Here is a 13,058-nt window from a genome sequence, read left to right on the forward strand (position 1 = left end):
TGATAAATTCACGTGTCTTCAAAGCTATAATTAAACTTAATTATCAGTTAAAATATATAAATCGTGACTTAATGTTATGTACCAACAGTTATGAATAGATTGAAGTGTAAAATTATATTGTTATCTAAATATCATGTTGAGTCTAAATTAAATCTTTTAGTAAATAAAAAAAACAATGTAAGATTAAATAAAATTCCCCAAAAAACAGTTTTTCATCAATTAATGTTTTCATGATTTTAATGTTTAAAATATGTATTGTTTTCTAACTAACTATCTTATTCAGTATTAAATTACTTAATTGAATAACAAGTTTTTTGATAATAAATACTACAATGTTTTGAAATATGTATCCAAAATATTAATTGTTTAAGATGCTTTTATTTGTGTGTAGGTACCTATCTAGCTACCCATAAAAAGTAAAATTAATATTATTTTCAAACAAATATACAAACTGATGATATTTTTTTAAAACGTATAATTGACAATACTTTTTTATGTTTTAGTTTAAAATACGATGTATAAAATGAAGAACTTATAAACATAAACAAATTAAATATACATTTATCAATAAAAGTTCAATGAGTATAACAGTTAGAAAATAACGACGACGTCTCTTTTGAGGTTTTTTTAGAGTTTTACTTTTGTTTGTACAGCGACGAGAAAATGCATCTTATCAACAAGGCTTACTACAAAAATAAATTCACAAGAATACCTACTCATATAAGAGCTTTTGATACCGTTTGAATGCACTTCCTGAGTATTATGCCAAATTGTCAGCACAACTTTCCGGCACGCCCTTAATTGTACGTTGTCAACTAGCAGCTATAATATTATCTGTGCAAGTTGTTTTCGACTGCTGTATAACCCTAACTGTTCATAGTTTCGACGTTTTATGAGTTTGGCACGTATATACACAGATTCTATTATCGTGTTGGTCCGTAAACGTTTAATGTGCGATAACACGGGTTGTTTTTCGATTTACTATATGACTACTAATATGAAACTGTTAAATTGTCGCATGAAAGTACTAAAAAAAAGTCCAGTAGGACACCGTTTCGTTATTGTCCTATATTGGCGTTAACTGTTATATCCGTAGTTTAAAAGACGTTAAGCGACAAAACCTGAATGAACAACTCCGAATTTCAATTGGCAGTAGAGATTAAAAAATATGTATATATATATATGTGTGTGTGTGTGTGTGTGTGTGTGTGTGTGTGTGTGTGTGTGTGTGTGTGTGTGTGTGTGTGTGTGTGTGTACAATATATTTTATATTTATATTAAACGTTAAACCACGCGGGACGAACGTTTGGACAATACAGAGCAGAGCCCGTCTTCGTCGCGCGTGCAAACAATACATCGAGGCTGTCAACCCATTGAAACAAAACCCACGATCCGTTCATTAAGCAAAATTAATACTTTCTATTGTAGTATTGTATTTGAACATATTTCAATGTCAACGGGAAAAATTAAATTGGCGGGACTATTTTTCACCACAAAGGTGATGTTTATAGAATTTTGATTGTATTTCTTTTTATATCTAAATATAAGTACGTATAATAAAAATTAGAATAATTTTTTAAAATATGTTTATCTCTTGTTTTAAGTTTTAAAAGAAACAATAACTTATCAATGACTTATGTAACTTGTTAGCCGATGTCAAAGAATCAAACACGGGTGTTCTATTACTAAACAGTAATCAATACCTGAAAACCTAATTTATACGATTTCAGGTATTTAACTTCATCATATGTCTATCAATTAAAAAATAATAATTCAAATTTAAATAAGGATAAAAGTTCTATTTATTAAATTATAAAAGTAGTTTATTATAAATTTAATATGTGGCACATATGAATAAATCTTTACTAAACATATAATTATATTTTGCAATCAATCAAAGCATTAAATATCGTAAATATATATCTATCACAATAAAACATTTTATAAACGATAGCTTTGAATTATATTGATAAAATAACATGTAATAATCTTATATTATAAATCATTAACAATAGGTAAACTCTATGGCATATTTATTACTGAATGTTTTACATTCACTAAACTGAGATTAACTTATGTGACATGTATAGGTAATAACTAATAAAATACGTCATTAGATAAAAGGTCATTTTGAAATAAGATATCAAAATAAAATGTAACCAAAGTTCATACACTAACATGTCAACATAAGTTAGATTATCAAATAATTCGATCTCAATTATTTATAATCAAGTCCTGTCGTAATATTTTTTACAACTTACAGCTCCAAGATAATTATTTTTATACACGAGATTAATTTGTCGAATTTTTTAATAAAAAAAAAACCTAAAAATATTACTTACTATCAAAAATAAATATTTTACAAAATATATAGATATTTATCATTTATCATTTGTTTATAGGAATTTTAGAAATGAAGATTGATATTTAAATATTACTGTAAAAATAATGTAGAAAGTATAAATTAAATAACATTCATTATAATATTATATAATATACTCATATATTTTTGGAACATTAATAAAATATTTTTTTAAACAATTAAATATTTTAATTTATCTCAAAATAAATAAAATACATCAAATTTTTCATATAATGTAAAAATATGAGACTAGAATATTAACAATGAAATAATACATTCGGTTATTGTTTGATTATCCGTGAAAAATAATATAGCATGAGTGTACCCATATTAAGCACGTATGTGTACGTCAATGACGATGTGTACTGTGTAGATAACTACATAAATAGTAAATATATTATTTTTTTAATATGAAAGTATAGAAAAAATACAGTAAAAAAATAAAATAATAAACTGTACGAAATTTAAAAAAATATGTCATTCGCCCATAGTCTAAAACTAACTAGTATAATACATGCATTTACCTAACTACGAGTTGAATATGTTAATAAATTATATTACAATTTTATAAAAATGTATTAATATGTTTAGTTTTTTTTAACGTCAAAGATGAATATTTTAAATATTGTGTTATATAAATTTGTCCATAAATTAACTGTTGATGAAAAATTAAGATAAGTTAAAAAAAAAAAAAAATAATAATAATGAAGAAACTAATATAATAATACAATCAAGCGATAAAACTTATATTAGAGATTTTTTGTTTACGAATTTGAATTTTAAATCATTAAAAATAATCATTACATAAATTTAAATCTTTTAATGACTAATCATATTTTTTCATTTATCCATGGGATACTTAATTGTTTCTATGTAAAATATAATATATCTAAAACCGAGGTATATAATAGTAAAATACACTATATCTTATACCTACACATATTTACTCATTATAGACTCATTATAGTCATTATTATTCACTCATATCTACTCATTTAAGTAACTTGTTTTATTTATTTTTGAATAATTTCACTTGATGTATTTAGTAATTTTAATTTATATTATTTTATTTTAATGTTTAAGTAACTTTTTAAAGTTAAGTAGCTTATATGCCGAATTGATATATTTGGCTAAATATAAATAATACTTCCAAAAATAATATGTAACATTTCATAGTAATTGATGATTTCATGATAATTATACGTATTATATTCTCATCCATGTATTATTTAAAAGAATTACTAATTGAGAAATAATTGTGGTATATTTAATGGTAAATTGAAGCTTAAAAAGTGTAATTCAAGCTTACCTTCATTAAATAATTGATCCATAAGCATTGCATAGATTATAGTACTCGCAGATAAAAACATTTTAATAAATTGTAATTGAAAAATCATAAATATATACTATAAATCTTTAATAATGTACAAAAAACCTCGCTAAGTTAATTTCCGGTAACGTTATAACAGTAATTTGTAAAATACCCAATAAGGATTTTGAATATTGTATATTCTAACGTGAAAATTATATATAAACCTATCGGTATTGAGAAAAATAATAATTTGTATTATAAATGATTTGCTATTCAGTGACAACATTTCTTAACATATAACATTAAATTAAGTATTTCCCATTGTTAACACAATATCTAATGATTTCATAATCCAAAAACTTAATTATGATTAGTGTCAGTTTACAATATCGAATTTAGCACTTGTACCCTCCTAATACAATATAGAATCGCAATAGGATGTAATCTCATAGAAGAAATAAATACAATAGATATTATATTTGTAGAAATTATGATTCTCCCCATTAAACCAACGAAGTGATAGTTTTATCCATGTGAATCTAAGCTGAAAGACATTTCATTATACACTAGTTGTCAAGATGTAAATCAACAATACGCCTTCATAGTCGGAGTAACAATACACAATTATTGCGGTAGAATATGATCGGGTCGCATGATAAGACACTTATACTTCATAATATCATATACTTGGTAAACGTTATAACCTATAGATATTTTGTATTGTTAGATGATGCTGTTGAGTTGCAAATTTCAATCGCTATTATAAGCTGTATGTATTTTGTAACTATAAATCGCACAGTTCGTACACTCGTTTGGTCTTTTTACCGCACACGTTTGAACCTTTTTATCAACAATTGTTAAAAATTAGTAATGTGAGACCACACCATGCGTAAAAAAATTTTCCATTTTGTAATACTATGACTACCTCTTTTTAATGAAAATTCTGTTTAAATCATAAAATAGTCATCATTAGTGATATTATAAACAAACTTGTCGAATAATTTATAATTATAATGTCAAGGCAATAATAATTTCAGTGAAATTTAGATTCAAACCCGCAAAAAATAACTGAGGTATTTATGTTTAGTAGTAGTTTACTAATAAAATTCAGTAGTAAACACAAACTATTTGAGTGTACAAGAAATTTATCTTTAAAATAGAATGTATTTATAATAATATTATCACAAGAAATTAAGTTGAATTAAACTATGTGTTTACTTCAAAAAAATGTTAGATATTAGAAAATAATCGTCAATTCGTATATTTGATTAATCCCTAAATTATCAATAATTAACATTTTTGAGTTCATTTCAATATTTCATTTACTTATAGAGATTTTTTTTTATTATTCAAACTAAAATACTTAGAATCGTCAAATTTCATTTATAAAATCATTAATTTTTCGCTTTAAGGACTATATACCTACATTTTAAAATAAAGAAAAAAATAAACTCATTGCGTGATACGAATGAATCGATGAAAACCAGTTGCAATGAATGAATTAATATTTATACGTTGAGCGTAAAACCATTGGGTGAAATATTATTATTTATTATATTAGGTATATAAAATATACAAAATCACATAGAATGTATTTTCTGCAGACTTAAAACACGACTTCATGCTGAACGATACACGACTGGATAGTGGATATATGGGTGTGTAAGGAAAAAAAAATTAGTCACGTCCTTCGACTTTTGCCACCTTATGAACGGAGACACATAATATAGAACGCAACTACGACACAACTGTCATGTGTACGGCGTCGGATTCGAGGGACAAAAAAAAAAATAAATAAAAAGGAACAAAAGTTGGTCGAGGGTGTACAATATAATAAATCGCAACGGCAGTTATGGTACGTGGTGTATTGCAGATTTGGAAAATATCGTGTCTGATAAACGTGTGTCTAGTATAATACTATATGTTATAAAAGCGCCTAACGTATATTTTACAGCTGCTCCGAAAGCAAAAAGTATATTCGTATACAATAAATTTGCTACTTGATGACATGCAGTACAGTAATAATTATACCATAATACAAATTCACTTTCCTCGTATCGAAATTATTGCTTACGAAATAATATCTAAAGAAACTGGTTACGAATTATTTAATAACTACAATATCGTTAATCGTTATTATTCAAAAATGGAATAAGCAGTTCTATTTTTTTTTTCAACATTTGAACAATAAATTAGGTTTTTACTAATTTTCTTGTACCTTTCAGCGTAATTTAATACGTTTTTAATTGTCAAATAGTATAATATAATATCTAACTATTAACAATTAATAACTATTATAATGTTCTATAATTTTAACGAGCATCCATATTCCGTATTTTATACTCACTGCAGTCGACAAGTATAACTTTAATTTGTTTTAAATTTGATCTAACAAGCATCACTTTGAATCTTCTAATAACGTTTTTAACATTCAATATTATTATTTAGCTCTCAGATAATGTAAATATATTATGCATTTTCATAAAAACCGATAAAATTATTTATGAACATTGTATATTATATATATGTATTGCTATCTATGTATATACATATTTAATACAATTTACTTATAGATTTAAAGTTTATTATTAAGGATTGATTTTTAGTTATTGTTTGTGACGTTTGCTAATAAGTACTATTATTATATTTAATTAAACACTTGACCGTATGAGTTTAAAAGCATTCAAGTATCAAAGTCAATTATTCAAGTTCACTCAATATGATTGGTAGGTAATCAATTAAAAACCTGATTAAAAAGTATAACTTAACAATTTTAAATATTAATATTATCAATAGAATTTAAAAAATAAACCTGCTCCTCTATTATAATATATACCATCAACCCACTACAGTTTACCCAAGCCTATATCTATTTTTATTTTTGTAATATGTAATCTAAAAATTACATTTTTTTGTTATTTTATGGCGATATTTTATATATTTCACAAATAAATTTGATATTTTATTTGTACACCAACACTTTGATTCGATCATTAATAAATCTATATATTACTTAAAGAAAAATATACTCAGAAAAATATCTAAAAATTATTTTATGCCTATCTAAACTTAAGTATAAAAAAACTCGTTTTCATTAAGACACATAAACTATATTAATATGTACACCACTTACATACATACTTATACTGATTGTAAAATCATACTTGATTAATCCAGCAGGATCAATATTATTTCAAAAATATAAAGTATTACGAAGTTTCAATTATAACCATTTTCCTGTTGATAATAATACAAGAACAGTTAATAACATACCAAGTATGGAATAATTGTGTTATTTATATTACAAATAAGATTATAACAATATCTTAGATAATATTAAAAAAAAACAAGAAGAGAATAAATTACCTAATGAAATAAGTTTTTTAAATTTGTATTTTTTTTTTAAATTTTGTTATTGTAAAATAAATCTTCACTATTGTTTCACAATAAATTTTAACTATCGTTTTTATTGATGTCCATTGCAATTGGATGTGGTGGAAAAGTGAAATCTCATTGCTAGCGTAATAATAAGTACAAGAAAGAAGGCAAGTGGGTTAGCGGTTACATGCTTATTTCATGTGTTAATTACGCAAGTTTGTATAGATCGTTATTATTATTATTCGTTTTTTTCATTTTTTATTATTATTTTTACTAAAACAGTGTATTTTAACAATGCGGAATGTATATTTTTAAACATCGAAAATTGTTTGTATTTAAACTTTGTCTTGTAATCATATTATCTAACACACAAATTACATATTATGTTAATCGTAAGAACTATGTCGTTCTCAAATAATACGCTATAGGGCATAGGGTATAAAGAACTAGATGAGGTAAAGTTTAGAAACATAACTTTTTAATAGTGTTTTTAGTTTAATATTTAAATCAATTGTTTTCTAAATTGTGATTCGCGTGTGAATATTTCAAAAACGTGTTTAATATTATAATATTAACTTCCTTTTTTTCTTCGACTCACCGTGTACGTATTATGTTGACAAATGAAACTTATATATGTATCTTCTTAATGAATTTCTAATTTCCTTCTAATTACAGCAATTAATCATAACGATACTGTGTTATTTAGATAATATGATGGACACTAATGATACTACGTTAAAATAAATAAGTTTAGTCGTATATTTTACTTATCTAAAATCGGCAGTACAACTTAGTTCGGTGAGCGAAAGACGATAAATTTAATTCAAGATAAAAGTACAAATTGCGATACGCTCAAAAAATATGAAAACTTATTCTGAAAACTTTTATACGATGAATATATCGATAAAAAAAATCTTACATTGAATCCGTGGTGTTTTGTTTTATTTTTAGTTAACCAATGTAATATAATATTATGTACTTACGTTCCACAGTATAATTCTTCGACTGTCGTCTGAATATTTTCGAAAATATTTTATCAATAACAAACGTAGGTATCACCGTCATTTCGACGCGATAGTATTACGGACGATTGGCGTACGCGAAAAGGAAATATGTATACAAAAGTATACACTAAGACGTATAGTGATGTGCGTATTATATTTATACTATGCGTATTGCACGAGCATAAAAAATAAACAATAATTGTATGTGTACAGCCATAAAACGACGAAACTTTTTAAAAATGAAAACTTTTTTCTTTAGTGTGTATGTGTGTGTATGTTCACGAGTGGCAAGATTAAGATTATATTCTAAGACACGTTTGAATGTGACTGAATAAAGCGGCCGGCGAGTGCACCAATTATTGGCCGAGAAGAGGACATGCCGCGTGCTTTTACCGACCGTGTGGAGGGGAACCGCACACGTTTAAAATATAATATATTATTATTATTATTATCACATAATATCGTGTACCGTGTATTTTGTGTGCCGCGTTGTATAACCGACGTGCCCGTGTACAATATGAACAATATAATAATAATAGTAATAATATGTACTACAACAAAAACACGGCCGTGCTTGCGGGCTTTCGATCCCTGGGCTCGTCGAGTCCTTGATGGCTGATCACGTTATGCGGTATATTACTCTGCCGTGGCCCGTGTTTTGCAACAAAAAGAAACGATTTCAAAAAGTCACATCCAACCCTCACGATAGTAATATAATATAATATCACAATACCTATTATATAAGCGCATCCCCTTCGGGTACGACGATACATTTTTGACTCTGCCCCCGCAAAATGTAATTATCATCAAGACACTGTTAACCGTGTTAATGCTGTGTAAGGTACACGTACTTGAAACTAGTTTAAACACGCCATTATGCCTGAACATTATGTTGTGTAATAAAGAGAGATAAAAATACCAAACTGTAGATAGCGAGCGGATAAAAATCATAATTTAAATAAAATTATTTTTACATTAAATACCCGAGACTTGTTGTGTTATGATAGGTAGGTATGCGAAAGTGTCAAATGGTCCGGAACGTCAATACTGTTTATCTGAACTAAAAATAAATTATAAACTTTATCCGAGTTTAACGACTTTACGAAAAATAAGTTTAACTATAAATAACTGAAATTCGACATTTCTGTAACACATCATCTTTCCGAGAAAAACCAATGACAGCACACAAGAAAACTTTTAACGTTATTAGTTTTTTTTTTTTTAAATACCAGACCTGTTTATTAGATAAATTGATTTTTCTAATATTATTATTTTGACTACCTACAATATATCGACATTTCGTATTATTTATTTGGTCAGAGTATGTAAAATTAATAAAGTATTTGGATAGATACCGCCAAGCAGTAATTTTTTATTGAATTATTTGTACAACTTTGAAAGATGACGTTTAATAACTACTATATAATTTTAAATGTTTATACAAATAACAAATATTTAACAAATGTTCAAATTATAAAATATTAAAACTATAATTAAACTGTTTTATAATAATTATGAGTACTGTATAATTATTGTGCTCTGTCAACTGTCATTGTTGTAATCTTTTTTAATGGTGTAAAAATTAAATTTTACTATAAAAATGAGTATATAAAAACGTTTTATTTAGTACAATCTATAAAATGTGTATGGTTATGTATATTATATTAATATTATTACATTGTATAAAATATTTCTCAAAATATCAATCAATTCCTTTTTTTGAATTTCATGATTCATATTTTTACATATAGTTTATATTTAAATGCACTTTCAGCGCCAACATATTAATTAATGTTTAAATAATTAAAATATTTTCAAATATTATAAATCACAATCATACTATGTTAATTAAGTAATTTATGCCTTTATCGGACTTCATATAATAATCTATTTACTATATTTAATAATTTAGGAAATGAAGGACGTTTTTCCAACTATATATAATTATATTATAACCTATTTTTCTAGTTTATTAATATTTAAAATGTTCCTTATTTAAACTCTTTACATAAAAATCAATTATTTTAAATAACATAAAAAAATATTCAACCCTTTTTAAACCAAAATTAAATTAATAATAAATACAGGTTTAAAAAAAGAAAGTCTAGAATTTTTTAATATAATGGCACCACAAACAAAGATAAGTAACTAAGAAAAATAATTAACAACATTTAAATAGATTTTCATTGTATTTTTTTATTTATTCTTGAAACTAGAACTTTGGAAAGTATTTTATATAAATATAATATTTTCAGAGTTTATGATTATGTAATACTAAATTATTCGATATCTTTTTTTATTATAATAATTATCATAGTTATATAAACCAATTTTTTTGTTAAATTTAAAAAGCATAATAATAATTCATCTACATATATTTTATGGTTGAATTATTCTTATACCTATTCACATACATTATGATGAAATCACTTTAACTACTTTAAATACTTCATCAAATGTTTTATGAATAAGATACAACCATATTATTAAAATAAATTTTATTTGTTACTTGATTTTTAAATAATTAGACTTAATTCAAAATATTAACATTTTATTGTAGCATTAAACTGAAAAAAGTATAAACTATCTTATAGTAAACTGAAGCGATTTATGATCTTATGCAGTAAAAAAAGAATAGAAATACATTTTTGACTTCATTATATAAAACACTATGCCCGTATAAACATTTGTATAAAAAGAAAAATCTTTAATCCCAACTTTTACTCATTTAGTAAAATGAAACTTTGCTTTCTACCAAGTCAGCGAGGTTAAAGTTTTTCTATTCTTTTGTTTTTAGTACAGTACTTATGTCTTTTCATATAAGCCAAGATGTGAGCTTTGGCTGGACACATCTAAGGATCGAAAAATGCTGGATACTACGTAAACGATTCTGATTTCAGAACACCCACGGGCAGCTATTTATTGGCACCGAGTCAGCCCGACGCCGTTCAAATACCTATGAAACGCGTTATTATAAAATAAAATAAATAATATTGCAAACGGCAGACCCATTTGGAGCATAAAATACTGTCCTTGGCCGGTTACGTTTAATATATCCTTACAGAATCCATAACCGTATGAATATTATAAAACATATAAACAAAGCTAATATTCAATACGTACACTCGAATGATTAACGTTTCCACGAGGCATGACTTTCAAATTTAAATTTATGTACATTGCAGTATGTATAATATACTGCATGTGATATTATAGGGCTCTAAATTCATGGGGCGTTTTCTTCTTCGGGTCATTTATTAATATAGATAATATTATACTAGTATTCTGATTCGATTAAAAATTAACTCTGTTGCCACAATTATTTTTCCCCGAGCTGTCACATAATCAGCTTCTAATAAATTTTTAATGAATATATTTTCGTAGCATTCATTGCTAATGACCCATCATTAGTATTAAATTACACTGAAATTGAATGAGCTAGTTTATTCAAATAGGTACTTAATGTATTCCACTTTTGAAACTTCACTAATTTTCTTTTAAAAAATAAACTACTTAATCCGTAAAATATTAAAATCAATACGAATCATATACATTTATTTATTTAAAATAAGTGTGTGATTATAATAGCATTATACCTATAGATAATCTATAGATTAAGACGTATTGTTAAATTAAATGTAGTTACTTGTCGACTATATGTATAATATACTATATATTATCAATGATATTATGTAGGTACTCCGTGGCTTTATATGAATGGGTAGGTATTTATTTACATAAAACTACTAAAAAACAATATTTAACTTATAACAAAAAATAAAACATTTGTACAAACGAATAATAACCATATATATTATAATAAATGCATTTATGGAATACAGAATCGTAATGACGCTATTACAACTTTGTATAACTACATATAATATATTTTAAATTTAACCCATTGCGTTAACTTTTTTTGATTTGGGTCATTTTGTTTTTACTACAAATTAATATCATTAACATTATAAAATCATGACATGGACAATTAATTTCGCTGTCTTATTGAAATCACACAAATAACTTAAGTTATCTTTATTCGTCGAATTGCAGATGAAAATGTTTACTGTCAATAGAAAAATATTACAGACACACGTTCATATCGTAAATTGATAGTTTAATTCAATTTCCAAACCAGTCGTATTGTTACGACCATTAAACGAGCTGGCCATGCGGAAATGAAAAAACCAATTGATGATAGCCTTGACGGTAGGTACATTGGATAACATATTGGGTCAGCAATACACCTTAAATATTTTACCGATATTCGACTTCATTTTACGAAACATAAGAAAAATATAGTTTAACCTGTACCTACTGTTAACTGTTCATATCAATAAAGTACCACCAAAAAACACCTGCAATAATTTAATTTTTCTATTTTATTAATATATATAGCATTATTCTCGGGCATTTGACTTGAAGACGCCATGACTAATATTTTTTGAAATCAACTGTCCGTATTTTAGCCTTTCCAATAATACAGACTATCGTAATCATGACAATCATAAAATATTTTTGTCACACGTAGAGTGTGTCAAAATGAGTACTGAAGAACACTGAACACCCACTGCGTGAAAGTTATACTGAATTTCTTCTATTCGTTAATAATTTTAAAAGAAGAAGAAAATAATATTTACTAAAACTAATTATATAATATGTTACGCTTAAACATTGTATTGGTAATTTTGAAAAAAAAAAGTACTTGTAATTATCTAAAACGTCTTTATTTTGAAATATTTTACTCTCAAATTAATATTTGTTTGATATATCTCAATACGTTAAACGATTAATTAATTATGTAATAAATATGTAATTTTTAACAACACGTAAATAATTTTTAAGTCACACAAACGAATGATTATGAAAGTATTTCTAATTAACAAATCTCTATAGAGTAATGTATATACAGCAAGTATTAAAAAATAAAGACCCAAATATAAAATATATTAGATACTAAAACTATGATCATACTAATAAAATGATATTGACAATATCACAT

The 13,058-nt window shown here is 25.4% G+C and overlaps 2 protein-coding genes across 7 annotated transcripts in view; both read right to left on the reverse strand.

Annotated features, from left to right (window-relative positions):
- Positions 1 to 13,058, reverse strand: part of LOC114127215 (uncharacterized) — a 106,779-nt gene that overhangs the window by 46,318 nt on the left and 47,403 nt on the right. The gene's annotated exons all lie outside the window — the stretch shown is intronic.
- LOC114127218 (organic cation transporter protein-like) overlaps positions 1 to 13,058 on the reverse strand; it is a 53,505-nt gene that overhangs the window by 8,545 nt on the left and 31,902 nt on the right. Inside the window, exon 1 of one of the 5 annotated variants that reach the window (XM_027991402.2) lies at positions 8,036 to 8,387. The exons of 3 other annotated variants lie outside the window; for them this stretch is intronic. In XM_027991402.2, coding sequence (XP_027847203.2) covers positions 8,036 to 8,117 — 82 coding nt within the window. In that variant the 5' untranslated portion in view covers positions 8,118 to 8,387. Of the gene's footprint in view, positions 1 to 716; positions 983 to 8,035; positions 8,388 to 13,058 lie in introns of those variants that run through there. One more of the 5 variants, XM_027991403.2, reaches the window with a different exon arrangement.

This window comes from Aphis gossypii, chromosome 1 (genome assembly GCF_020184175.1).
Source record: "Aphis gossypii isolate Hap1 chromosome 1, ASM2018417v2, whole genome shotgun sequence".
Classification (NCBI taxonomy): Eukaryota; Metazoa; Arthropoda; class Insecta; order Hemiptera; family Aphididae; genus Aphis; species Aphis gossypii.